The sequence below is a fragment of the Zootoca vivipara genome, chromosome 12 (genome assembly GCF_965207765.1).
Source record: "Zootoca vivipara chromosome 12, rZooViv2.hap1.1, whole genome shotgun sequence".
NCBI classification, from domain to species: domain Eukaryota; kingdom Metazoa; phylum Chordata; class Lepidosauria; order Squamata; family Lacertidae; genus Zootoca; species Zootoca vivipara.
The window spans coordinates 26,557,443-26,581,407 of record NC_142595.1 but is presented as its reverse complement, the minus strand read 5'-3'; the positions used below and the strand labels follow the sequence as shown (position 1 = coordinate 26,581,407).

General features: G+C 47.2%; 1 protein-coding gene across 7 annotated transcripts in view; it reads right to left on the bottom strand.

The window, feature by feature from the left end:
- The window catches only part of KANSL1 (KAT8 regulatory NSL complex subunit 1), a 144,434-nt gene continuing 120,469 nt past the window's right edge, over positions 1 to 23,965 (bottom strand). For 2 of the 7 annotated variants that reach the window (XM_035135742.3, XM_035135741.3), the window contains exons 5-15: positions 23,192 to 23,307; positions 21,535 to 21,730; positions 19,879 to 20,044; positions 16,367 to 16,552; positions 14,059 to 14,220; positions 13,530 to 13,684; positions 10,064 to 10,188; positions 9,756 to 9,813; positions 6,352 to 6,464; positions 3,310 to 3,556; positions 1 to 2,156 (exon numbers count right to left, since the gene is read on the bottom strand). In XM_035135742.3, coding sequence (XP_034991633.3) covers positions 1,929 to 2,156; positions 3,310 to 3,556; positions 6,352 to 6,464; positions 9,756 to 9,813; positions 10,064 to 10,188; positions 13,530 to 13,684; positions 14,059 to 14,220; positions 16,367 to 16,552; positions 19,879 to 20,044; positions 21,535 to 21,730; positions 23,192 to 23,307 — 1,752 coding nt within the window. In that variant the 3' untranslated portion in view covers positions 1 to 1,928. The remainder of the gene's footprint in view (positions 2,157 to 3,309; positions 3,557 to 6,351; positions 6,465 to 9,755; positions 9,814 to 10,063; positions 10,189 to 13,529; positions 13,685 to 14,058; positions 14,221 to 16,366; positions 16,553 to 19,878; positions 20,045 to 21,534; positions 21,731 to 23,191; positions 23,308 to 23,965) is intronic. The other 5 variants (XM_088655565.1, XM_088655564.1, XM_088655567.1 and 2 more) reach the window with 3 other exon arrangements.

Here is a 23,965-nt window from a genome sequence, read left to right as displayed (position 1 = left end):
TTTTCTTAACTTTTTAATTTTTTTAATCTTTTTTTTTATAAGCACACATTTGTGCTTTGGCCAACAGAATCAAGACATTAAACAAAGATCAGCTTCTCTGAAGAAAAGCGTTTCTATATAACAAGGACATTACACAGCTTGAAGCAGGAAAAGAAATATTTACAAAATACAAGGTGGTTTTTTTTCTGGATTTTTCCTTTATAACGCTAAGAGGGTTATTCAGAATTTTCAACCTTATAAATAGAAAAGCACTTAATGCAGAGGGATATGGTAGCATTGGGTTTTTCCTCTTCTTAAAAAGAAATTAACTAGAACAGAACAAAAAACATTAGGTAATGTTGAAAATTGTGAAAAAACCCCAACCATTAAGCAGTTTAGCTACTATTTCGTTACGATTACAAAATGAGAAAAAATGTATTTTTTTCCTTTTTTGGTGATGTGATTAATACAGAAGACAGGCGCAATGCTAACAACAGGACAGGGACCAACAGCCACACCGCTAGGGGTCAGAAAAACATTACAGATGGATCGGTGTGCAGAATCTGGGAGCCACTGGGGATGTGATGTGAACGGCCTCTTTAAATTAAAAAACAAAACAAAATGATTTTTAAAATTTCCAAAACTGTTGAGCTTGTCAATAGCCAGCCCAAGAAGTTATGAGAAAGAGGAAAGAAAACTTGACGGAGAAGTTTACTTTTAAACTAAGGGGTGTGTTGGAAGTGGAGTTAAGCAGTAGTGGTGAAAAACAAAGTCCTTATCTTTCTCCAGAAAAAAAGTTGAAAACAATTTAGATACTCAAACATAGCTTAAAATATAAGATGTAATCTCAAGCAATGCATAGACCATATATTTCTATATAGGGTGGGGAAAAACAATGAATTTTACGACACTTGCTAAAATATGGCTTGTGAATCTGGGGTGGCAAGTTCCTGAATCCTGCTGACATTCCTCTCAGTATTTTAAGGCTTAACATTACTGTATTGCAACTGAGCAGCAGAAGAAATACAACCTACTGCAACTAATGAGCAAAGTGCAAAATAAAAAAGGGAATACTGAAGTGTTAATAACTTAACAGCACATAAAGAGGATGGGAGAATGACAACCCCCCCCCCCAACCAACATTTTCTAGATGGGCTGACAGCCTTTTCCCTGCTCCTAACTTGCTACTTTGGGAGGGATTAAGCAGCACAGTATGAGCTGAATAAAACTGATTAAAATAAAATAAAATCACATCCAGGGTACTGATAGGAAATTGCCTTTTAAAATGGAGAGATGATCTGAAAAGCAGCAACAAACAGCAGAATGGATTAATAAATGTAACACAAGGTGAAGGAACTGGAGGGGAAGAGCTTCTTCTTCTTCTAGCCCACAAGGTGGGAAGCCATCTCTTTTGGGTGCAGCTTCAGGGAGAGAGTGCATTGCAAGTGCATTCTAGTGCCACTGCGGCCCAAGAGCAGAAACAGATAGTGAGGGAAGTTGTACTCAGAAGACGTCACTTTTCACCACTAATTTCACTCCACTAAAATCTTGGGGGAGGGGCACAGTGATGGTGGTAAGGTGAGGAGAACAGACACCGAACAGAAGAAAAAGAAAAAAGGAGAAAGAAAGAAAAGCCTTTCACCAGAGAACCAATTCCAGGGGTCACTTGGCCAGCTTCACCCTCGTTTGTGGAGTGTACACCTAAAGCATGGGAAAGGGGAGACAAGTTTGCTCTCCTCATTAGACCACACAGCACTGGATAAAAGGTGTGCGTGACAAGGAAACATGGAAAGAAAGAAAAATAAAACAGTTTCTAAACTCCTTAAATTCACTAAAAACTGTGAAAATTCCCGGCAGGATGTTTGAATATCAAACGCAGATTTCAGAAGCTTTAATGCCAAGAGTTAGTTTGGTGGATTGCTTTTTGCTCTCATCTTCCTGTCCATCTCTTATCTGTGGGTCGGCCGCTGAACTGTGGCCACGGCCCCTGGATTCCGGCTCTTGAGGCAAGCAAGGGTGGGCGAGGTGGGTGCTCCGTCTGTTTCCCGGGAAGGCTTGCTGCCAGAGGTGCGCCGTGTGGACCGTGAGGCCCGGTCGTGCGGATCCAACTGGTCCTCGCACTCTGTCTTGGGGTTGTAGGACAGTGGGAAGTGGCGTCGTTCCCAGGGCTGTACAGTCTGAAAAGCAAATGAAGGCTGGTCAGGGCGGTTTCAACATCGAGCTGCATGGCATCTGCACACCCTTTAGAATACATCAAACCATTATCTCTGTAGTTAAGTCCCAGACACACAGTTCACTACAGAAATCTGTACAGCAATATTAATTGAGGTGTTTCTCGAGAAACATGTTGCCCGGTTGGGAAATGAACAGGAGTTGTTAGTACCAACCCTGAATTGGGGCCTTTAGAGTCCTTGCCTTGTCCAAATTTTTCTTGGAAATCTCCAGGAGGTACCCCCCAACTTCCCTGGGCAATGTATACATTCTATTCCCATACACAAATCTTCCCAACATTTAACCTAAATCCTCCATCCCTGAATCTTCAAGCACTGACATCCACCTGTCCTTCTTCCAAGAAACGTGCAACAACATCCTTGCAACCTTCTCAAAGGATGTGAGTTAAGTGTCTTGACTGAGGCACCCCTCGCCAACACCTGGAACCAGACCACTTCCTTATGCATCTTTCCTAAATAGTTTTTATCTAGCAGGAGATCTGTATTCCACACTGCTGTGCTCCACTCCACCAGGCTTCAGTTACGCCCACTATATCTCAGATGCTCTTGTCCACAACTAAGCACTCCTATCTCCTCCTGGCCCATCTTGGTTCAGAAGTGTCTGGTAGACCCTTCTGGTGCCCTGAAGATGTTGTTCTACCATTATTCACCATTGGCCATATTAGCTGGGACTGAGAGCTGTTGTCCGAAACATGTGGTAACCCTGGCTGGGGAAGGTTGTTCCATCATCACCATAAACAAGGGATAGAAGCTGTGGCCCTCCAGAGATTGGCCAAGCTGGCTGATGAGAAAGAGAGTTAATTCTAACCCCAGAAGGCCCCTGGCATAACCTCACCTGTGTACACTGACAGATTGATAGCAGTTCTACTGAGAAATTGTGTCCAGTGCTTTTGTTAAGACAATTTTTGCACACTGGGGAAGGGGGGGGCTGCTTTCTGTCCAGAAAATAAAACCCCACTCTAACTACGGGTGCCCTGGAAACCCATTATTGGAGGGGGGAGGAGAGATTGCCTTCTTCACAGTAAACATTACTTCTCTGTCAACACAACTCATAAATATTACCACCTAGAATGCTAAGCAAAGCCGCAAAGAAACCCACCTGTTCATCAAGGCCAGATTCCGGTGTGGAACATCGTGTGTCCTCACTGGACAGATGCCGCATGGAGTCCCGGGACAGAGGGGTGTGGGGACCAGAGAACATGTCTGGGCTGATGGGGCTGCGTGGCGAGTAGGTGTGGGAGACATCAGAATGCGCGTAGCAGTTGCCAACATCGGGTGATGCTGGTTGTGGGGTCGAGGGGTTCCCCAGCTGCGGCGTTGTCCGTCCATCTGTGGATCTGTAAGACCTGGAATGACGACAAGGCATTTATTTTTCCCTCCTCTGCTTTAAAAAAGGAAGGTGCCAGCATCACATGTTGAAAGCCACGCTCCCAATGGCTTACATCCAAAAGGCTACCAGAACCCACCAATAGACTAGTGTGCCCTCCCACCTCACTCAATCCAGATTAGTTTCAAGGAGAGCATAGCTGCAGTGCTGGGAAAGGGCCAGGCAAGCAGGTAGATGGCGACAAGCCAATAATAATAATAATAATAATAATAATAATAATAATAATAATAATAATTCCGAGAAGGCCCTCTGTCTGGTTCCCTGTAACCAAGTCTGACACGCCCTTCCTCAACTGCTGCCACCTCTCTGTCCTCATATCCTGACATATCGCTGCCTTTACCCTCAGGTCTCCAGCTCCCTCAAAGGGCTCTACCCTTTCTCCCCTGCTGTCCCATCGGAACAGCCTTCAAATCCCTCCTACGACCTGCCGCCTCTGGCACAATTCCTTCGTCTTCAGATTCTCCTCCAGCAGCGAGGCACCTCCAGTCGGGGAGTCTAATTGAGGCCCTTTGGCCTGCTAGGCTGTTTGTGCCAAGCCACACAGATCTGTCAGTCATCCGGTGTCAGGTACAGGGACAGGTTTGGTGCTGCGGCTTCAAACGCACCACCAAATGCAAGCCGCGACGGAACAATCCCTTGGGAGACGCAGGTTAAATTCGGCACTGTTTGAATTTGGTACTTTTTGCTGCTGTGCTGCTTCCAAAAGCAGTGCAACAGAAATGCACCAAATCCAAAAGCAAAAGCTCCCGATTCTTCCTTTGCAGCTGTGGCTTAAATTCAAGTTGTGGCTGTACAAGGATCCGGAGCTAAGCAAATTCCCAATTCAAACAGTCTTGCCTGCCTGGAGCAAGAGTCCCACAGAAGATTGATGCCTTCCAGCTCTGGCGAGATCCATTTCCTCACCCCTGCCCTACTGTGCCAAAACCCAAGCAAATGTAACTGAAATGAAACACCTGCCCCCCCCCCCAGTCTAGTCTGCCTCCCTCATCCTTCTACTGTATTCCTTGTGTTGAAGTCTACATTGTAACCTCCTGCACACTTCTACAGTGGTACCTCGACTTACGAATGACTCGACAACTGAATTTTTTGACTTATGAGTGTGGCAAATGGTCGCACACTTACGAACTTCTCAACATCCAAAAGGAAACCGCAGTGGTTTTAGATAGGGTTCTTTCGACTTACGAATTTTTAGGTGGGGTTGCTTCGACTTACGAATTTTTCCGTTTCCAATGCATTCCTATGGGAAATCGCGTTTCCAATGGCACTTTTCAATTTGCACATTTTTCAACCTACGAAGGTGCCTTCGGAACGGATTAAATTCGTAAGTCAAGGCACCACTGTACTTTGTTAAATGCCACAAGCCATGCACGCCTTTAAAAGTGCAAAACTCGCAGAACTGTTGTGCTGCCAATCCCAGGCAAATAATGTCAGTTGCCAGTGCCTGTTAATAACTTGGCTTCCATGTTCTAGTCCAGGCAAGAGGAGGTTGTGGCCTTCCAAATACTGTTGGATCCAAACTCCCATCAGCCCCAGTCAGGATGGTCCATTAAATGGTCTGGGATGATGGGAGCTGGAGTCTTAAAAACCTCTAAAGGGCTGCAGGTTCCTCAACCAGGCTCTGAACGAACCACAGTTCCTGAAGGCAGCCCTTCTTTTTAGCCTCAGACCATTGGTACCTTATATCTTCTTCCCACAAGCAAATACCAGAACATTGCCACACTCAAGACAGACACTGCCAGTGCGGCAATACCGAGGAACACTGAAAGTAAGTTGCCTACACCAAGGCATTTGGGCTTATAGAATCACAGAACTGCAGAGTTGGAAGGGAGGGTCATCTAGAGTCCAACCCCCTAAAGAGCTAAACTCTGCAAGTTCACAATGAATAAAATAAGCCATTCACTCAAAACCTTACAGGGCGATTACTGGAACCAAGTTATGTAGAGGGGTAGTTCAGATTTAACTTCCAAGCTGTGGTTTGTAATTAGGTGCCCAGGCCTGGGGCTCAAGGCACTCTGTCCTTCCTTCTGGGTGTGGCAGTTCCCTTTCTCATTTCCTGATTTGAGACAAACTATAGGTTTGTTTTGTTCAAATGGGAAAACTATAGTTAAACATTCTCCTGCAAACAAGGACTGGTTATTATCAGGATCAAACCCTGGTTTCCAAATCAAGTTGCTGTTCAAATGGAATGGTAAACAATGGTTAGTGTCCAATCAGGGTAGGAGTGACCTACACACAACCCAGAGGTTGCACTCACAACTGGGCCACCTAAGATTGTTTCAGCCCCTGCCCTGTTTCCTTCCTGTCTGCTGGCTAGCAATGTGGGTCTTGCCTTTGACCTGTCAAGCTCTAAAAGGCTTTTGAGTAGTGCTGGCATTCCCCTTTACTGGAGGCTGGCCAACTCTGAGCATCTGCTGGAACCCAGAGTCACAGAATTGAAGAGTTGGAAGGGACCCTGAGGGTCGCCTTGTCCAACCCCTCGCAATGGAGGATTCTCAGCTAAAGCATCCATGACAGATGGTCATCCAGCCTCTGCTCAGAAACCCCCAAGGAAGGAGAATCCACCAGCTTCCAAGGCAGTCTGCTCCACTGTCGGAACAGCTCTTACTTTCAGAAAGTTCTTCCTGGTGTTTCGATCTCAGATCCTAGGCTGCAGAGAAGGAGAATACAAGCTTGCTCCATCCTCCCCATGACAGCCTTTTAGATATTTGTAGGTATTTATAGGCACTGTGGTGCTGAAACAGCAGCTGGCCTTACCTGCTGCCCCGCCGCTGAGGCGGCATAGTTGTGCTCCAAAGCCACCTTGCCCGTTCCGACTCCTCACACTTGGCGTGGAGAGTGGCAAAGGCTGAGTCAGACAGATCCTCTATCTGGAAGAGAAATGATGCGAGGTTAGCACTGAGATAGTCTCCAAAGCTTCTCTGGTTTGAATGAAGGAGGCTGTACAAAACACCACCTGGCACACCATAAAGATGGTCCAGGCACAGCAGCTGTTCTCTGCTCTTCCACCTTTAATTTTCTATCCATGAGCAGCTGGAAGGGACAGTTCAGACAATCCCACTAGTTTCTGTGAGCACACATTTGAGGCAACGGAAGTTGGGTGAGGGCTCATTTGTTCCAATTCAAAACTCACTTTGCCCATGCAACAAACCCCACAGTTTGATCAGGGAATAGTCATACCCAGCAAGACCCAATTTTAGGTGGTGATGAGCTATGCTGCAGCAGAAAGACCCTCCTCCAGTTCTGAAAATTGATTTAGGTCTCACAGATGTGCTTTTTATCCGTATCCTGGCAGTGAGAGGTCTTCTTGCAAAGAACACCAGTATTTTTACCTGGGACGGTACTTATGTAGGGGCAAGGAGCACAGTAAGTCTTAATTTATTTAATTTGGAATGAAAGAGTGAATGAATGATGCCCCCATCTGCTCAGTTATTCCACATACCAAACCCAAACTTCAGAAAGCTGCTGCTTTTCAACTGTCAGACAACATTTGGAAATGAAAAAAAATTTCATCCAAAGAAGGTCATATTCCATATATGAAATGTCTTTACAACGTACGTCCTTGTTTGCTTATGTTGCAGGGAACAAGGAACTGAAAGAAGCCTGCAGCTGGAGTCCAGAACATTTAAAATGTTTTGGGCTCCAATATTTCTCTGCGCCTGGAGGCTCTCCCCTTCTCTGGTATTTGGTGCCTTCCCATTTTTCTCCTTTTAAATATTGTATTGTGTTAATTCATTTGGATTGTTGGTTTTTATTTTGGCAAAGAGCAGAATGGAGTGGCGAAATCGGAGAATAAATGAGGGGGCAATTTTATTTTATTTTTGCCGTAGACAAAAGGTCTGTCCTCACTGCATGAATATTCTCAAACACTTCTTCATGAGGAAGAGAAATCTGGCCTTGGGCTTTATCTTGTTCCTTCCCTATAACAGGAGGTAAGATTTCCCCTCATCTTCTCCAGGAATCGGACTGTACATGCAAGGAACTCAGAAGACAAGAGGCAGAGTTCCTAAAGTAACTGACAACCACAAAATGCCATCACACAGGCCTCACATGAGTAGACCTAGAACCAGGCATAGCCTGAAGAATGTTCAGTTTCTTAGGCTGATGTTAAATATGCACCACCTGGGGGCAAAATCCCGCATGTGGGTAACTTTCCAACCATAAAACGATCACGCCATCTGCCAAACAGCGTGTCATTGCTTTAAGTAGCGAATGCCTAAGTTGAAGGCTAAGAGAGTTGTGCTGCCTGTTCAATTCCTTCCAGACTCTACAAAGGCATATTAAATAAATTACACTGTAGGTTTTGTAACTACATAAAAAGCCACTTCAAGGAAGGCGGTTGAAGATTAAGGCAAGGCTGCTTTCTCCTTGCAAGGAGGAATTGTTCGCCATCCTGCCAGTATTAACTGCATACAACATTGTTTTCATTCTGCTGCAGTTCATCTTCCGTAATAGTTACTTGTCTCGCTCTCTCTGCTGTGGTGAAATTTATGTAGTTTATTACATACGTTACACTGTCATTATGTTATTCCACCCGTTCATTTCAGTGCAAAGAACACAAGGCAAACCAGGGGGATGGGGGAAGAAAGTGTAATCAATTACATATCATTTGCAGAATGACAGGAGGAACAGTAAAATCTGATTATATCTGCTGGATTGATTTCGTGGGAACATTTTAGGAAGGCTGCTTAATGAAAACCACCTACCAGCCCAATGATGATACATCAATGGTAAAGGTAAAGGGAGAGGGTGGACCACACTAAACCACTGAGCCTTTTGGGCTTGCCGATCAGAAGGTTGGCAGTTCGAATACGCACAATGGGGTGAGCTCCTGCTGCTCTGTCCCAGCTCTTGCCAACCTAGCAGTTCAAAAGCACACCAGTGCAAGTAGATAAATAGGTACCACCGTGGCAGGAAGGGAAACAGCGTTTCCGTGCGCTCTGGCTTCCGCCACGGTGTTCTGTTGCTCCAAAAGTGGTTTAGTCATGCTGGCCACATGACCCAGAAAGCTGTCTGTGGACAAATGCCAGCTCCCTCAGCCTGAAGCGAGATGAGCCCCACATGCCATAGTCGCCTCTGACTGGACTTAACTGTCCAGCGATCCTTTACCTTTACCATAACATCAATGGGAATTTTCACATGAAACCATTATTCACCGTAAAACAAATGGCTGGCTATCCAAATTACGAGGGATATTGGGAGTCCCACGCTCTTCTCCGGAGGGGAGAAGTGTTTAGACTTCACCAACAGTGGAGCACAAGAACTTTAGTCTTTTGCCTTTCACTTCCCGGTTAGATTCCAGGAGAAACATTATTGCTTCTGAGTCTCTATATGCTTTCTGCATCCCATCCATCATCACCATCATATGCAGGGACGAGGAGGGGGCAAGGTCTGGCCCTGAAATGATGTCTCAGGCTTCAGGGTTTAAGGGAAGATTGCAGGTGAGTCCTTGTGAGAAGGCTTGGTCACCACTTGCTTGGATTTTGACCTTGGCCAGGAGGCTGTGTTCTGCGTTCTCCAGCATCTCACCAGATCCCAAAGAACTGCTGTGAGACTCCATTTGTGTACACTGCTTAGCAATTGCTTTTAGAATTGTGTGTTCTATTAAAGCGAACAAATATGCAACCGTTACCACTGGAGTCAGCAGGCTTTAGGAGGAAAAAGGGAAAGGAAGCTACCTCCATGATTGGGCCTTTACCTAGTACTTTCGCCGAAAAAGCATCAGCCACCACAGAGGAAGTACAACTCTGCTTTACGTTTAAATCAACGGAGCGAATGTCTAAGGCAGGTGCTCCCCCTTGCAGTGGATATTCTAAATCGAGAGACACACTGGCACTGAGCCGCCCAAGAGAGATCTGACTTAGGAGGGGGGCTGTATGCATCATGTGCTGGCTTTATGACAGAAAGTCACCCACAGGACAGATTTTGCCATGCGCCTTTGGGGGAAACTGCTTAGACGGAGTGCTGCCCTGGGCATGGAAGCTCCAGAAGGGCCTATTTATTTTATTATTTTATTTGGGTTAATCTATAACCCGTCCTTCATTAAAACCAATCCTAGAGTGGAATACAACAGGAAAATATGTAACACATAATGAAATATTTGGGGGAAGAGAGAGAGAATCAACTGCACAGAGGCCAACGAGGAGAAGCATTTGGATTACCTCTTCGTTGTCTTCATCGGGGTTCACCTTCAGGCCACCGATATCCACCACACGCCAGCTGCAACACAGGTCAGCAGAGAAGTCAGTCAACCAGTCAACCAATGGGTGGCCATCCTCAATACTCTGGGCACTTTGCACAGCCGGGCAAGAAACGGGGCTCTCTCTTTTTTTGGACCACCGTCAACGTCCCCCCCTTCCTCACGATGGGGAAAACCTAACTTTTGCACACCAGTGTCCTTGTGGGTCTAGGGCCTTCCCCTCCTGTGATCTGGAGGAGATCAGGGGGGAAACGGCGTCTCTGGGCATACCTCGGTGTGAGGATTTCTTTGTACTGCAGTTTCTCTACGCGGGTCGTTGCAGCCACAGACATAGGGATGACAATGTTGTTAATATCAAAAGAGCTTTCGCCTCTCCTTCTCCGCGGCTGCTGCTGCTGCAAAACACAAAAAGAAAAATGCTCAGGGAAGGAGGAGGAGGAGGAAGCAGTTCCAAGAGCAGGGAGCTGCATGAAGCAAGTAAGGCGATGCCCCCTTTTTGGTGTTAACTCTGCCTAGTGATTGCGCAAGGCCACGTGGCTGCCCAAAGAGATGGGAGTCTGGTCCCTCACCCAAAAAACATTCCAGGGTGGTTTGTTTTGTGCCACCAGCCTTCAAACCAAGCCCCAGAAGCCATCTCCCTGCCAGCTCATTCTATGGAGGTAGTTTGGGCATCTTCTCATTTGCTTATTAAGTATACCTTCATCCAGGGAATTTGGGCTGCTGCCTTTAGATACCCACACCCTCAAGTCTTCTCCACAATGGGGAATTATGTTGCCACTTGTGCATTTCTCTCTCCCCAACTCAAATTCAGGCAAGCATGCCTGTGAATCTGTTTTACCCAACTGCTAGGATCCTAGGATCAATTGGTTTAAATATTTGGGGTGGGGTGGGGGGGGTGAGAGGTCATTAAGAGTCAGCAACCACCGGAAAGCTCAGAGCTCCTGATTCATGCCTTTTCTCACCCCAGTGTATGTCACCCTGTGAGACAATATCACAGCTGCCATCACCGCCAGCCCAAGAAATTCAAAGCCACAAAATGACCCACGAGGAAGGCCATTGGGTTGGAATACATTGGAATTCCTTGCATGTGCAGAAAGCATTAACAGCCCTGCAGCTGACCGACGAAGGCAGCAGAGTGGCGCCTTACTACACCTGGAAGAAAGAGCATGTAGCAGAAGGAAGGTGGGTGGAGGAGGGAGTAGATGCTTTGCACCATCTCTCAAGCAAAGAGAAGGATTTCTCAAGCATAGGAAGGATTACCTGGGCCTACTGTTGCGAGTGTTAACACAGAGAGAATTATTACACCCTTTCCAATCTCTAGAATTCTACACAGGACATTACCAAGTTCTGGGGGTATTTGAGAATAAATTCTGCCTGCAGGAGGCATGGGGAATCTTTGGCTCTCCAACTCCCAATGCCAAGACTATCAGTCATATTGGCTGCCTGAAGCGAAAGACGAAGAACATCTGAACTGGTTCCCCATCTATGACTCTCCTTGAGAGATAGGGATAATTGATTTGGGGGAGGCCAAAGAGGCTCCCCTCTGAACTTTCTGATTAGGTACCTGCCAGGCACAGGGCCACGCCCATTTTAGTCTTTCTGAACAACTAAAGCGCAGAGATGCAACCAAGCCTGCACACCGTGCACTTCTAAAATTAAAAAAAAAAAATGCCTACCCTCCTTCAAGCACAACTCGCCCTCTCCTTGAATCCCAACATTTGTGAATGTTCTCAGACACGTCTTCCTGAATATCCATAGCAACAAAGGGCTTTTTAGGTATTCAGCACATCTCACCCTCACCAGCTTTATGCATTATCTTAGCAGCACATGCCTTGCACACCTGGGGGTGCCGCTTCTTCCCAGAGACGCCACTGCGAGCTTCAAAAAACATTTTCTGTGCACAAATGTGTGCTTTTTTTAAAAAAAAACCAAGAAAAATATATCTTTTTTGCAGCAAAGGCATATAGGGGAGGCATTCCTGGCAGCTTCCCCATAGCTCCCACTCTTCCCTAGCTTTATTCCTAAACAGCTTTCCAAAGTACTGTCATGGCTTCCTATGTGTGCCGCCTTTCCACTTCACCTTTTTTCAGGGGCATTGATCAGGGTTCCAAGACCCCACCACCACCCCACGCACAGAATTTCAAGACCTGTTCTATTGTTGCTGGGTTATTTTATCCTCTTCACTTAAGAATCTACATCTCCCCCCCCCCCCCCGTCCCTAAAGACACGGTGCAGATCGCAGTCTGTTCGGGTCTTATCTCAGAATCGCAACAATCCAAGGAGTGCTTATCTTGCCCAAAAGTCATCTAGAAAAAGCGCCATGGCTATACCAGGAACCCAGAACCCAAGTCTTTGTAGATTTTTTTTTTTAAAAAAAGTTAATGTTTGTACCCAAGCCCTCAGGACGGAACAGATTATAGACAAGCAAAACCAAACAAAAACAAATCTTGACAGAAGCTGCCGCAATTTACCATTGTCTCAATGTTCTCCTTCCCACCCTCAGTGTGAAAAAAGGTGGATGAAACCTGAATACAAACATCTACTGTTGTTAAAACTACACTTTAATCACAAGATGATTGAGGCGAGGTGATTAGTTGGGAGGGGTGCTGCTGCATAATCTAGGGTGTTTAACTGGCCTCATTATAGCCCTGTATTGTAGGAGAATAGGATTGTTACACACAGAGAAATCCTGGCACTGATTGGCTTAGGCCAAAGTCACTGGATATACATCAGTGGGCCCCTCTGTTATTTAGGCACCTGAAAGGTCCAATGAAGTATGAAGTAGTAAGAGCCAATCAGGGAGGAGGTACAAACTTCTCAATGGGTTCAGTAGCCTCCCTTGTGTATCTCTTTTTAACCCCCTCTCCCCCTTGTGCTTTTTTTAAAAAGGGGTGGTATAAAATCCCTGTGGGACGCGGGTGGCGCTGTGCCACCCAACTAGCATGATCATGTGGCAGCATGTGAAATGGAAGACCCTGCTCTTCTTACTGAATGAGTTAGAATGAACTAATTTATTTAATACCCCTGGCTTATTTAGATTTTTACATCTTGGCCTTCCTTGAGGGCCTTGTTTTCAGTATTGATTTTTGTTTTAAAAAAACCATTTTTTTAACAGTTCAACAGATACTGAGGTTTACTTGCATGAAGTTATTGGATCAACTTTCCACTTTCCTGTGCAGCTGCCTCAAGGCACAAGGACCTCCCTCATGGATGGAGCTAGCAACGGCACATTCAAAAACCCTTTGAAAAGGGGGCGCCCTCCCCTCATTTGTGAGCCAAGCGTGCCTTTGCTCTCTTTAGCCCAAGCCTCACCAGTCTTAGAACCTTGCCAAAGTGCCTTCCATCGTCAGCTGCAAACTCAACACCATTTCTTGAACACAGCCTACGCCTATTCTGTCACACTTATCAACTTCACTCCAGAAACTGGTGCCTGAGCAACCAGACTGACATGGCCCAACAGCTGGAAGCTCCTTTGGACCAGGGACCTCTCCTCTCACACTAGGCACAGGCAGACTCGGCCCTCCAGATGTTGTGGGACTACAACTCCCATCATCCCTGACCACTGGTCCTGTTAGCTAGGGGTGTTGGGAGTTGTAGTCCCAAAACATCTGGAGGGCTGAGTTTGCCTATGCCTGTCTTGCATTGCATAGTGAAGGGGCAAGTATCATGATGACAAGGCTTGCTTTAATGCACTATGTTTGGGGGACGACGACGACGACTCCTGGGAGGTACTTACAGATGCACTGGAGGCTCCCAGCGAGCTCGTGCTGGCAGAAGGGATGGAGTTTTCCGAGGAGGTGGACAGCTGCCGCACAATGGGGCTGTGGGCCACGGAGGCCATGTTGCTGGAGAGGTAGCTCGGGCCTCCGATATCTGCATGGTGCTTCAATACTGTGTGGGAAGGAAGCACAAAGAGAGGAGGAGGAGAATCAAACAGTGCCTATTATAATCACCATCATTGCAAAGCTTTGCAGCAACCTGTAATCAAGCAATCCGTACCAAAAGGAACCAGAGAGCACACGAGATAGAGAGAGAAGAACCTCATTGGGCAGGACCTACTTCCCTGAAGGAGGAAGTTTTAATGACTTCCTCCTTTTTTATAAAAAAAAAGTGCACAAGAAGAAAGACTGCAGCATCTGACACTACGTGCCCCCTTTAATTCCCCAGAAGCAGCAAGCACCCTTTTCCGAAGCTGGAGGGGAGGACGAGAACAGGAATGCGTAACCCAAGCTCTCCCCGGAAAGACCTGGCTGTGGCCAGCCTACCTTCGCTTCTCTCGGAGGAGCTGTCCCGCAATCGCTTTCTCTCATGAACTGGAGTCAGGATAAGCGAGCGCTCTGGCGCTCTCTCGGCCTTGGGGGCAGCCCTTAGATCGCCTAAGGGCTGCCTGTGTGCCTTGTCTGGCTCGGTTTTGTGATGCGAGCAAGCTGAGGAGTGGAACAGAAAGAGAGCCATGAAAACGCCCTGCTTTCACCTCTCTCTCCTGGCCCGCAGGGCGCAGCCGACACACACACACAAAAAAGAGGTGGGCGGGTGCCCTGCTGCACAGCTCCAGACAAGACCCCAGGAGCTCACACCAAGCATTGCAGCTGGAAGAAAACAGGGGGCGCTCTTTGCAGAAATTCCCCCCAAGCCAACAGCTGAGTGACGACCCACACAGGTCTATTCTTTCCCCATGATGCAGCCTAGTTCGTCTCGTGGGCACAGTGCGAACGCAGCTGCACTGCTCATAGCTGCCTGTCTCAACCCGTTCAAGGGAAGGGAGAGAGGCAGGGCGCTTTTCAGCCAGTGTGTTCGGTGTGGATGCAGTGTTGGAGGAGCAGGAGGGTGGGTGGGCAAACGGGAAGGTGAGCATCCAGTCAAAGAAAATGATATTTGCAAGCCTAGCTACACAGCGCAGACCAATGTCCTTAGACACGCAATGGCTTTGAAAGGCCCAGCAGCTTCCATTCTTGAGAGCTCATTTGTGGCCCACATTTTTGGAACAGCCTACCACAGAGGCGGGAAAACTTAGAGGCCCTCCCATTTGTCGCGGGGCTCCAGGACCCGCCACCCCCAGCCAGCATGGCTTATGGGCCGGGGTGATGGGAGTCGGGAGTCCAGTATGATTCGGACTCCATCCCCGGGTCTACCAGGTGTATTATTCAGTGGGCCTGAAATCAAGAAACAGGGCTGGCAAATCAAGAACAGGGCTGCGCAAGCATCCTCCTTGATTTTAAGAAATGACCTACCTTTTCAACTGAATCACCTATACACAATCCTCAGGCAGGATCACCCAAACAAAAAGGGTGGAAGGGATATGCACACACTCTGTCCTGGTACATTTAGGGGCATCCAGCCGCGACTTAATCATCATTGTGGCGTATGAAAGAACAAGGGTGTGTGTAAGCATGTGCAAAGCGACTTTCCCATTGACCAACCATGACCAGCATACCCAGACTCTGGCACATATGTGGGGTTAGGGTGAAGGTTGTTCCAGGTCAGGCAGCTCAAAGACCTGCTCTGCTCCTATACTCTGTGGAGAGGGGGGGGGAGCTCATGGTAGAACATATGCTCTGTATGCTGAAGGTACCCAATGCTTCCTATTGCCATTTAAAAGGAGCAGAATGAAGGCCTCTGCTTGAAAGCTGTGGCAAGTTAGAATATGCAAAGGATCAGATCAGGAAGGAGGAACCTGCAGCATTCCAAGTGCACCTGGACTACAACTCCCATCACCCCTGACTGTTAGTCAAACAAGCTGGAGCTAATGGGAGCTGGGAATCCAACACCTGCAGGGCCACAAATTCCCCACTCTTAGTGCAAGTGGAATAACCATTTGGCTCAGAATGAAGAGAGGCCCTTGCATCTTTTGAGGTGTGCCATTTCTTTCCGATCACCTTCCACTGTGCCGTGGGGCTCTTCAAGAACTGTTGCGTTTTTAATCTCTTTGGCGCTTCATACCTTCTCAGCCACCCTGTCGTCTTCCTAGCAACCCACTGAGGTTAAACTCCCTGTTCCTTACTGAGGGCTAGGGGCTTCCACGAGGCCAGGCAAGGGAGCCCATAGCGGGAGATGGGACTAGAAATCAAATGGCAAAAGTTGAAAGCTTCTCTGTCCCACGGACTGCAACACTATGCTTTGTCGTCCCACTGCCTGATTGCTGACTGCACACCTGAAATAGTCTTTTAAAGTTGGTATTTAATATTTAAAATTTGTATTCTGAAGTCTCTTCTCTACAGCTGTACTGCATTGTAAAATGCTTTGTCAACCTTAAAAAACACACACACTAAGGCTACACAGCCAGCCATAAGTAAAGCTTATGTGAAACTGGACACATTGCTGGAGGCTGATTACTGAGAAAGACATAATTTTTTTCGGGGGGTGGGGGAGCCTGCCTGCTGATTGTTTAGGAAAGGGGAAAGTAGTTCGCACATGCTCAAAGACACTCCCTTGTTTTCTATTTCACATGTTCCAGGGCTGTCCATTAAAACCAGTTCCAAGGCCATGCGTGCAGCTCACTCTGCTGTGGGACACAAGCAGGAGCCATTTGGGTAGTTCTTGCCAACGCACATCAATCAACAAGAGGACACTTACTGGCTGCAGCTAAGAAGGTGTTAACCAGCTTGTGGCGGTCCTTGCGCACAGAGTCGGGTAAACTGGTGGGAGGCATGGAGGGCCGGTGCTTCAGCGCGAGCCTTTTGGGAGGCTTGATCTTCTCGCAGGGCTTGTTCTGCATCTCGGATTTCAACATGCTCTGGAAATGCAAGCTCATTGGTACATCTGCGGGAGAAAACAAGAGGGGAAGGCATTGCTACACGCTTGCACGTAACAAAAGGTATCCTTGTTGAATGTTGAAGAGATCACAAATCACAGTCATAGGTTAGGGAGCGACCCTGAGGATCATCTAGTCTAATCCCCTGCAAGGCAGGCATCTCAACACATGGTCCCTCATCCAATCTGAAACCATACCGGACCCTGCTTAGCTTTGCAAAAGTGCTAGCGATTTTTTATCGCGGAAGCATCATCGCATACATTTGGTGGCTCAAAGGAGGCCGTAAAAAGAACTAGCGGTGCCCATGGTTTCCAAAAAGTGGGGGGAACAGGTAACTTCATGCCATCTCAATCCTACCACCACTCCCTATAGAGATGACATTTGTGCCCAATCAAGATTAAGTGCGCTTGCAGAGTTCATGTGCAAAACCTATGCTGCTTCCAGCATACAGGGAGCCATGGGGAGTGCACATATGGAAAATGAGGGGGAAAGCAAGCTGGGTATGGGAAATAGGCCACTGGGGAATAAGGCAGTGTCTGTAGCAGCCAGCTCCCCCCCCCCCTTCTCTGTTTGCAGACAACCAGTATTGCCCCTGTACTTCCCAAAAGCCAGAACTAAACATATATATGTATTTCAACAATCTGTACACCACACTTAATCACAGTCATCTCGAAGAGGCATAATGAAACTAAAACTAAAACTTCAGAATTCAATTAAAAAGGCCTGCTTGAAAAATAAAAAGGGCTGCTTCTGATGCAACCAGATGCAGAACTTCAGCTCACTCGAAAATCAAAACGTTGAAAGTAAAGTGGAAAGGTGACATTTCGGGGCACAAGTTGGGGTTCAAGAACAAGAAGGGGAGTTTGCAGTGCCTGCTGAGCTACCAACTTCTACCTCTTAGATGCTCACAAAGGGCTGGTCCATATTAGACACTGACGGTCCCTTTTATCTTCTGTATTATCTGCAAAAGGTATCTATCTGACGTGACCTGCAGCAGCCAGATTTATAACTGTGGCTTCACTCCAATGCTATGCCAACCGTACTGGCTACCTTTCGTTTTTTTCTGGGCCTAATTCAAGGTACCACCTCATAATCTTTACAGCCCGGCATCAGCCTTCACAAACTCAGTGCCCTTGAAATGTTTTGGCTCTTGAAGTGGGCTGTTGGATAAGGGATGCTGCACTGCTTTCATTTATGATTAAGTGTTTGTATATTTCATGTGATTCTATTGTTACTTGTTTTTTGTTGCTGTGCTTGTAAGTTCTGGGCAAGAAACAAATGACAAATATATTTGTATCTGTGTGTGTGTGTGTCTTCAAAACTTGCCCTACTTCTGGCTAGGAGACATGAGAGCATGCCTAAGGTAGTGGCTCTCAGAGCACAAGGAAGGCCTCTCTAGATTCAAACTCCTCTATGATTTCCATACCACAATCTGTTTCATCTGGTAAGGAGCCACAGGAGCGCTAAGCTGGACAATGAGATCACTCACCAGCTGATAGGGGCAATGATCTCAAACGCTTGAACATTCAGACATGTGGGCATCTTACAGTGCCGCTGAGTTATGCTCTATCCCTGCGTTGCTGCTGCTTCAATCTGCTTGCACCTTCCAGATGTTGACGGACTCCAACTCCCATCAGCCCCAGTCAGCATGGTCTAGAATGATGGGAGCTGTAGTCTGAAAACATCTGCTGGCCACCCGTGCCCCTAAGCGAGTAAGAATGACTGCTGCAAGCTGAATTTACTTATTTTAGAAGGAGTTGTGTCATAAGACAGTTTTTCAACCCCTCTAACCCGTGATGCAGGGAGCCTGATGGAGGACCCCTGTATATATCTGCATAGATACCATGAAATACAAAGAAAGGAAATTTCATGGAATCATAGAATTGTAGTGTTGGAAGGGACCCTGAGGGTCATCCAGTCCAACCCCCAGCGATGCAGGAATATGCAGCTGCCCCATTCAGGGATCAAACCTGCAACCTCGGTGTTATCAGCACCACGCTCTAACCAACTGAGCTATCCAGGCTTTCCAAGTAGCACACAGCCCCTCCTCAGGACCCAGCTGAAGGCTGAAGCAGAGGTTGCTAGTCTGGCACAGAGGTCAAGGGCAGAGGCTTAAGGGAGAAAGGCCAGGTGGGCAACGAGAGAGCAAGTGAAGAAAGGGTGTGAGTAGGAGATATTAATAGAAATAGGTGCCAGGATGAAAAGGGGGGCGGGGAGAGAAACCACACAGATCAAGTATATCCATAACAAGCTGGCAATTACGGCTGTGTGCTGAGAAACAAGGGGAGGGGGCAAGATGCAAGCTGTTGGATATACAGGTATCCAAGGGTTTTGCACTGCGGGTGTGCAAGGATTTTATGAATAGGTACAAGCAAGCGCATTGCTGATTAAGTCAAGTAATTCTCTCTGATCTGCCAAGCCCAGCTGAAAATGCAACCGTCTAAGTTTACTCTTCCTCAAGCTCCCTGCTGCACTGCCAGCCAGCATCTGAATGCGCCAAAACGGCATCGTGACCTGCCAACAGAGGGAGAGAAAGGGAGAACTGACAAGTTTCCCTCTATCTAGCCAAGTGCTTCTGAGCAGCAGCAGGTCTCCCGAGTGCCCGCAGAGGGCGCTCTCCTAGCAGTTTTCAAAGCCCTGATTAACACCCTCTTCTCACCAAGGTTGTTATGATGTTATTACGTCATCTGGAAATTTCCAGTCAGAAACCAATTCGTCCAGACGAGGGCAGAACCTCTGACGAACCGACTCATACGGTGGGGCGAGAGAGCCCAGCGGAGGGAAGAGGGAAACAAGACGTCTGCTCTTTGCCTAACTGTTCAAATGATACCTACGGCTGCTCCAGCAGAGCATGCATGCCATGGAAGCAAAGAAGCCATCAGCAAACTAGGTCAGGAATGCCCGGAAATCGGTGCCAAAGCAGCTCAGCACCGCGGGAGAGCCAAAATCACAAATGCCATTCCCCGGGCCTCTCCCATTTAAAAAAAAGGGGGGGTTCGTGCTCTGCAACCCAGGTGGGCTGCATGCCTATCTCTGCGGGCTCAAAAAGACACACACACACACACACACACACACACACACACACACCCCTGACCCACTACCACCCATGGCACATCACAGCTTCCACTTTCAAGGGATCACAATACCAGGCAGAGCCAGCCAACCTCGGCTGGATATACAAAATGAACACTGCTCTTGCAACCTTGGTAGAGTTTCCCAAATTAAGCTGGAGGGAGGGCGAATTGGGGGTAATCCCAATGCTGTCCTCTTTCCCCACTTTCCCTACTGACATTTTTAAACATGGTGCCCTTTTAACTGCACATGGCTTGCTTACCGTCTGGGAATGAAAGAACCGGGTGGATGCAGGAGTCCAGCTGAGAGAGGCGCTCCATCAAGGGGGCTTCGTACTGGATTTCCGGAGGCACCGAGCTCCGAGTGCCGCAGAGGGCGCACAGGGGGTTCACGTCGCAGCTGCACCGCCCCATGCTGTTGCGATGGACCTGGGCACAAGATGGGGATGGGGGAAGACGGCCGTTTTTATTTCATTTGTTATGCTTATAATCCCACCTGCCCTCCAATTGATCCTCCCCCGTTTCATCCTTGTGAGGTAGGCCAGCCAGTCACTTCAAAGCCAAGCAGGGATTCGAACCCAGGTCTCTTGGGTCTTACGTTCTTAACCACTGCACCACACTGCCTATCAGGATATTTTCAGAAACAAGAAAGCCAAGCCCATCTCCTTGCACCTGCTCATTTCATGCTCAGCACCCATTATCCTTTAAGAGATGGCAGGGCCTAATCCAAACCCATCAATTCTGGTAAATTCATCAATTTCATCTCCAGGCACACTTTGGGCTTAGAAGGCTCTCAAACTTTAAGGCAGGGCACCCTGGACCGCTGCTCCTGCTTCTGTGAAGGACACTGAAGCCAGTTTAACCTGTCTAGTGAGTAATTCTAATTAAAGAACCATTGTTATGCAAGAGTATAGGAGGCTGTGTGAGAGGCTGAAACTCCAGACTACTTCACCACCACCAATCCTTAACTGGGGAGGGACGGTTGTTTCTCCTAAATCTCCATGACGACATCATGGACCCCTATTAGCAACTTTCAAAGGTTTAACCTTTTTATTTCTTGTGTTTGTTAACAGACTTTGCAAACACAGTACTTTCCCAAGGTAGCATAGACTATCTGATCAAATCAGTTTACAACATGAAACAAAGCCTTATTAAAATAGCAATACAAGAATGAAAGCAGAAAATAAGAAACTCCTGGTTTATATGCTCTTGCGGAAAACCACCTTCACTCATTTCCTAGCATCAGGGAGTGGATAAAGGCAGGCATGAAGCATGCAGTCTCTATCTGGAGAAACAGTCAAAATTAGAGGGGCCCCATTAAATCAGTATAGGCCAGGAAATATGGTTTCAATATAGCTCCTTGTCCCGCTTTGTCGTAATGAGCAAACATAGAAAGCAGCGCACGAACACGTGAGATCTGTTTAAAGTAGCAGTATTTGCAGAGTTCTTAAAATTCAAGGTGGGTTGCTTTTTTTAAAATAATCTGGATAAACTTGGTACTGAATTTTTTTTTTATTTTTAGACACAGCCAAAGGAGCTGAAAGCCCCTCCTTGCCCATTTGACCAGTCATCGGGCCAAGACAGCACAGGGCACTCTCTCCCTTCCCATCCACCCACACTCTGCACCTAAGAAGGAAAAGCAATGGATGAGGCGGCCTTAACAGAGTCTCACTGCCACCACCAAGTTTGACAACCTTTGCTTTATCTGCACACCACAGCAGCCCAGAGCACATACTTTACAGCGAGATGGGTAACAATATCAAAATGCAACATGGGCAAATTATCGCATGGATCCATCCTGCATTCTTTTTTGCTTCCTGCTGTTGTTCCTCTCCTCTGCCACCCCAAATCACCGAAACCAGATTCCTGCCGCCAAGTGAAAGACAAGAGGCGATACACCCATCTTCTTCCACACTGACCTTTTTGGAGAGTGGCACCAGGCTGCTGGGTCGAACAAGCCGCCTCTTCTTGCAGCTGAGGACAGGGCGAGTGCGGGCTGCTACACAGGTTCCATCGGCCGTCGAGGAAGCCACGTTTAGCCTCTGCTTTTTGCGCAACAACTCATCGGCGTCTGAGCTGTCTCCCTGAGCGTGCTCTGTCAAGCCTGGCTGTAGACTGCCCAAGAAGGGGGGAAAGCAGCATGTTAGGTGTCTCTACCGCTTAACCACAGCCCCACTATGAGGGAAATCCCTGTTGTTTTAAAACATAAAATCCCTGTTGTTTTAAAACAGAAAGCAAATCCAAGTAATGAGGAACTGAGACCCAGAATTTAATGTCCTAGGATAATATTCTGCTCTTGGCAAGCTAAGGTTCTCCAGCTCTGTTAGAAACGCAGGAAGAAGCCTTGTGCCAAGGCAGAGCACTGGATCTCCTTAGCTCAACGTTGCCCACCCCAGCCTTCCCCAACCTGGTGCCCGGCAGATGTATTGGGACTACAACTCCCACCAGCCCCCGTTAGCATGGCCACTAGTCAGGGGTTATGGGAATTGTAGTCCAAAAAAGCACCTGGCAAGCATCAGATTGATAAAGGCTGGCCTACCAGGGTGTGTTGAATTTTTCAACTTTCAAATTCCCCAAATGAGGGGAATGCACAGAAAACTTTAAAAATGATTGCCAAGAACTTATATTTGTTGTTGCTAACGACGACAACATAGCATTTTGTTTTCCAAAAGCAGTTAATGTGCTTGAGCAGAGACTTATGTTGTCCAATCACAAAAAAAATAAAAGCAGATTTGAATTCCTCATACCCAAAAAACGTATTTGAAGACACTTCACTGAATAAAATTTGCAAAAATTAAGTTTCACCCTCTAAAATGACACTCCCTACTGGCTTTCACTGACAGGCAGCAGATCTTCAGCCAAGAGTTATTCCACAGCTTTACCTGGAGATGCTGGAGCCTTATCAATGTGGGTTTTGCATGCACTTAGCCACGGCCCTTCCCTTTGCCTCTCCTCTCCCACCTGCCCTTCCTACCTTCAACTTCTTGCTCTTTCCTCTGCAGAAGTCCACACTTCTCTCGCGCACCCCTGCTGTGCTCCTCTTTCCTGCTATAGCTTTGCCCCTCCTTCAGTCAAAGCTGTGCCTGGGGCAGCACTGTCCTCTTTCACAACTTTCGATTCTCCCCAGTCCTCACACAGGACCCTTCTCTCCCCTCCCCCCCCCGGCCCTCAACTCCCTTCCATGCCAATCTTCCTCTCTAAGACCTCAAGAAGACCCTGGCTCCATCTGGCCTGCATAGCATTTCTAAGAAAGGTACGAACCGGCACTGAACAAAAGCTATAAACGTGGGCTGTGTAATGTTTCTAGGAAAGGTATAGACTGGTGCTGGGAACAAATGCTCTAAACTGTTCTATTTGGACCATGCAACGTTTCTCGGAAAGGTATAAACCGGTGCTGAATAAGTGCTATTACACTTCAGGAAGATTTTGACTCACACACAAGCTGCAGTACATCAAGAGGCAATTCGTAACCGAGGATGCCCACTGAGGAGCATACATGTTAGAGCATACATATTATAATCTCAATTTCCCCCCCTCCCTTTGGGTGGGTGGGGATGCACTCTGCAAGAGCCTTACGCGTTAATAACTCCATTGACCGGTCTCGGCACTCCACAAGTTTTGGCAGGTAGGGACTCTGGGGTATTGCCAACGGATGAACAAAGGTTCTCTGACGAATGGGAGAGGCATGTGCCCTATGTGTAGAGAAGGAAAGAGGGGGGGAAATTGTGTCAAAAGTTGTACAATTCCCAAATAGCCAACATATCGTTTTTCTCCTGGTTCTCTTGACATGCCACGGCAGCGAAAATCACCCAGAGTTATTTGCCATTTAATTGTCTTTGCAACTTCTGCATTTCTGCCGCTAAAGAACACAGAACGTAACAGGCTGGAACATGGGCTGGCGACTTCAAAGCCCCACTGACTCAGGGATGCCCATGAAGAATTTCCTTCAACCTTTACAAATGCTCTTAAAAAGCGAAGGTTTTCTGTGGAACAAAAGGCAGCCAGGCGGGTTTGCCTGTTTCCAATGTCTAGCTTTCTATTATTCATCATGTGATCAGTCGCTTTCTTACGGAAGGTGCCTTGCACAGCTGAGGGCATCTTCCAACAGCAATCTCAGAAGGTATCAATGCACACATCCCATGACATATTGCAACACACCCTGCAATTTCCTTGGGGGCGGCGGAAATGTAACCCTCTTGAAGCTGATCCCGAGATTGCACATCTCAGCTTAGAAGTAAAAGTGTGTTACTCTTCCTTTTATTTTCACACATTTTAAAAGATTCTTATGTAGGTAACAAGCACAAAGAATTTAAACCAGAGCTAGGGAACTTCCCTCCTGCTGGAAATCAT